Source organism: Otolemur garnettii, unplaced genomic scaffold (genome assembly GCF_000181295.1).
Source record: "Otolemur garnettii isolate 467f Iridium unplaced genomic scaffold, OtoGar3 scaffold00005, whole genome shotgun sequence".
In the NCBI taxonomy this organism is placed as follows: Eukaryota; Metazoa; Chordata; class Mammalia; order Primates; family Galagidae; genus Otolemur; species Otolemur garnettii.
In genome coordinates this window covers 1,142,106-1,144,768 of record NW_003852400.1, presented here as the reverse complement: position 1 = coordinate 1,144,768, position 2,663 = coordinate 1,142,106, and the positions used below count along the sequence as shown (strand labels likewise).

The 2,663-nt window shown below is 43.4% G+C and overlaps 1 protein-coding gene across 1 annotated transcript in view; it reads right to left on the bottom strand.

The window, feature by feature from the left end:
- Positions 1–2,663, bottom strand: part of SLC26A3 (solute carrier family 26 member 3) — a 29,396-nt gene that overhangs the window by 23,206 nt on the left and 3,527 nt on the right. Inside the window, 2 exon segments of the mRNA XM_012811544.1 lie at positions 804–968; positions 2,563–2,660. Of these exon segments, the coding sequence (XP_012666998.1) occupies positions 804–968; positions 2,563–2,660 (263 nt within the window).

The following is a 2,663-nucleotide window of genomic DNA, read 5'->3' as shown; positions in this document are numbered from 1 at the left end:
AAAAAAACTCTTGGGCTTAAGTGATTCTCTTGCCTCAGCCTTCCAAGTAGCTGGGTCTACAGGTGCCCGTCACAACACCGGCTAATTTTTGTTGCAATTGTCATTGTTTAGCAGGCCTGGGCCGGTTTGAACCCACCTGCCTTGGTGTATGTGGCCGGCGCCCTAACCACTTAGCTATAAAAGTTTTAATAATATACTTAGACTTTTTTCCTTTTGGACAACACTTAAGTCAAGTCTAAGAGAAGTGGTATTTAATCTTCATTGTTAACATTAGCTATATGGTAGATGTGGCTGATTTTCAGTGTTGTTCTCTTTGCTACCCTCCCTGTTTCTTCCCTTCCCTCCTCCCTCCCTTCCTTTCTTCTTCCATTTTTCGTTTGATAGAGTCTTATTCTGTTCCCCAGTCTAGAGTGCCAAGGCATCAGCCTAGCTCCCAGCAACCTCAAACTCCTGAGTTCAAGTGATCCTCCTGCCTCAGCCTCCCAAGTAGCTGGAACCACAGGTGTCCCCCACAACTCCTGGCTAATTTTTCTATTTTTAGTAGAGACAGGGGTCTTGATCTTACACAGATTGGCCTCTAACTGGAACTTCTAAGCTCAAGGCATCCTTCTGCCTCGGCCTCTCAGAGTGCTAGGATTACAGACAGGCATGAGCCACTGTGCCCGGCTTTTGCCACTTTTCTTAATGTGAATAAATTTCACAAACTGTAGTTCCACGGCAAAGGTACAGAAGGAAAATTCTCCAGGAATCACAATAGTGACTTTCATGCATTTCAATATTTTTGAAGCCAATGAAATACTTACTTTGAAAATTGAAAATGGATCAGTGTGTGGTGGGACTTGCAGCTGGAGAATGAATTTGAGTTGGGAAACCAGAACATGAATGGCAGCAGCTGTGGTGAAGCCACTGATTAGGGACTCAGATAAGTACACCACAACGAATCCAATCCGTAGAACCCCCATGATCAACTGCAAAGAGAACAAAAGTCTTTGTTAGCACAGAGAGGAGTGCGCCTTGGCAAGGCAAACTAAAGGATCAGCAATTGAAATAATTCAAAATGGAAAGGCTCAAGCTGTATGTATATGCCTCAGAGAAGCAGATGTTTCTGCCTCCTTAACACTTCCCACCCCAGGGGTCCTCCCTCTCCTTCCCTTCCACCCTACCCTCCAGGTTGAATGTTACATGATGTTCAAATAGGATGTAAGTCTGGTATATCCCCAATTCTGCCTCCTTATCCCTAGACCCATACTTTTAGGAAGGACTCATTCATATACCTCTTTAGTGTCAGCCCTCATAAATTTGCAGATGTGATTTTAAGTTACACTTTCTGCTTCCTAGAGCATGGATGAGTGAGTGTCTACTCACATTTCCTCAAAAAATTACTCAGCTTGCTTGAGAAAAACACATCTGTCATTGGACATCAGAAATAATCAATTGTAGGTGTGAAATAGATTGTTAATTACAGCCCCTCCCCCCCAGCATCATTGTTCCACGATAAACTAAACTGGATGGATTCTTCTTTCTCGACTGTCCGTCTGTCTTTCTACTAATGTCTCCAGAATGCAGCCAGAGCCGTGGGTGTACAAAGTCCAACTGGGTTCCATTTTTGTCCTAGGTTTAGAAATGATTTAGAAACTAGCCAATTTGTCTATAAGGCACACAGTTATGTCTCTGTAATAAGTGACTTTTCTTTCTTTAATGAGAAATGATCATTAGCCATAAGCTTAGGCAATGTCTTGAAGAGTCTGTGACATTTGCACTCTTCAGTAACACTGTCAGGGTAATAAGACTTGGGAGAAGGACTTTAGGCCCTACCATAATCTTCTTCAGCTTTCCTGAAATCTTTGAGATGAACAGCATCAAGTGCTAAGCCCCCATCCTTTTCAACTAAATTATAGCTGCTGAGGAATTTAAAAAATTAAAAAAAAAATCTAAAGCCTCCAAGGTCTCTATATAGTTATGTTTCTCTTTTTTCTTTGTCTTTTTTTTTTTTTGAGACAGAGTCTCGCTGTCACCCTCAGTAGAGGGTGTGGTATCACTGCTCACAGCAATCTCAGACTCTTGGGCTTAAGTGATTCTCTTGTCCCAGCCTCCCAAGTAGCTAATACTGTAGGTACCTGCCATAATGCCAGGCTGTTTTTAGAGAAGAGGTCTTGCTCTGGCTCAGGCTGGTCTCGAACTTGTGAGCTCAAGCAATCCACCTGCCTCGGCCTCCCTGAGTGCTGGGATTACAGGCGTGAGCCACCGTACCTGGCCTGTTCCTTGACTCTTATAAACTCCCAGGCATTTTACTGAATTGAGCCATAATAGCGTCATTCCTCACCACTCGGGCCTTCCTGTTTCCCTTTTTTCTTCTATCTAAACACACGTTCACTCATTTTTGCAATGTGGATCCACTCCTCACATTTGGTTGTGATGAGGGATCCTTCTTAAATTATTTCCTATGGGCTACTGAAGAAGTGTCGCAAAAGGGAAGACGGAGAAGGGTGGCATGAGGGAGAAAAAACCAGAAAGATGTGTACCAGCAGATTGGGGTGGTAAGAAACATGAGAAAGTGCTCACCTGGATAATTCCAGCAAGCATGGAGACTGTTGCAGCCACCAACACCTTCCGCTCCTCCAATGATAATGACACGTTACTTGCCGAACTATTTGTCAATTCTG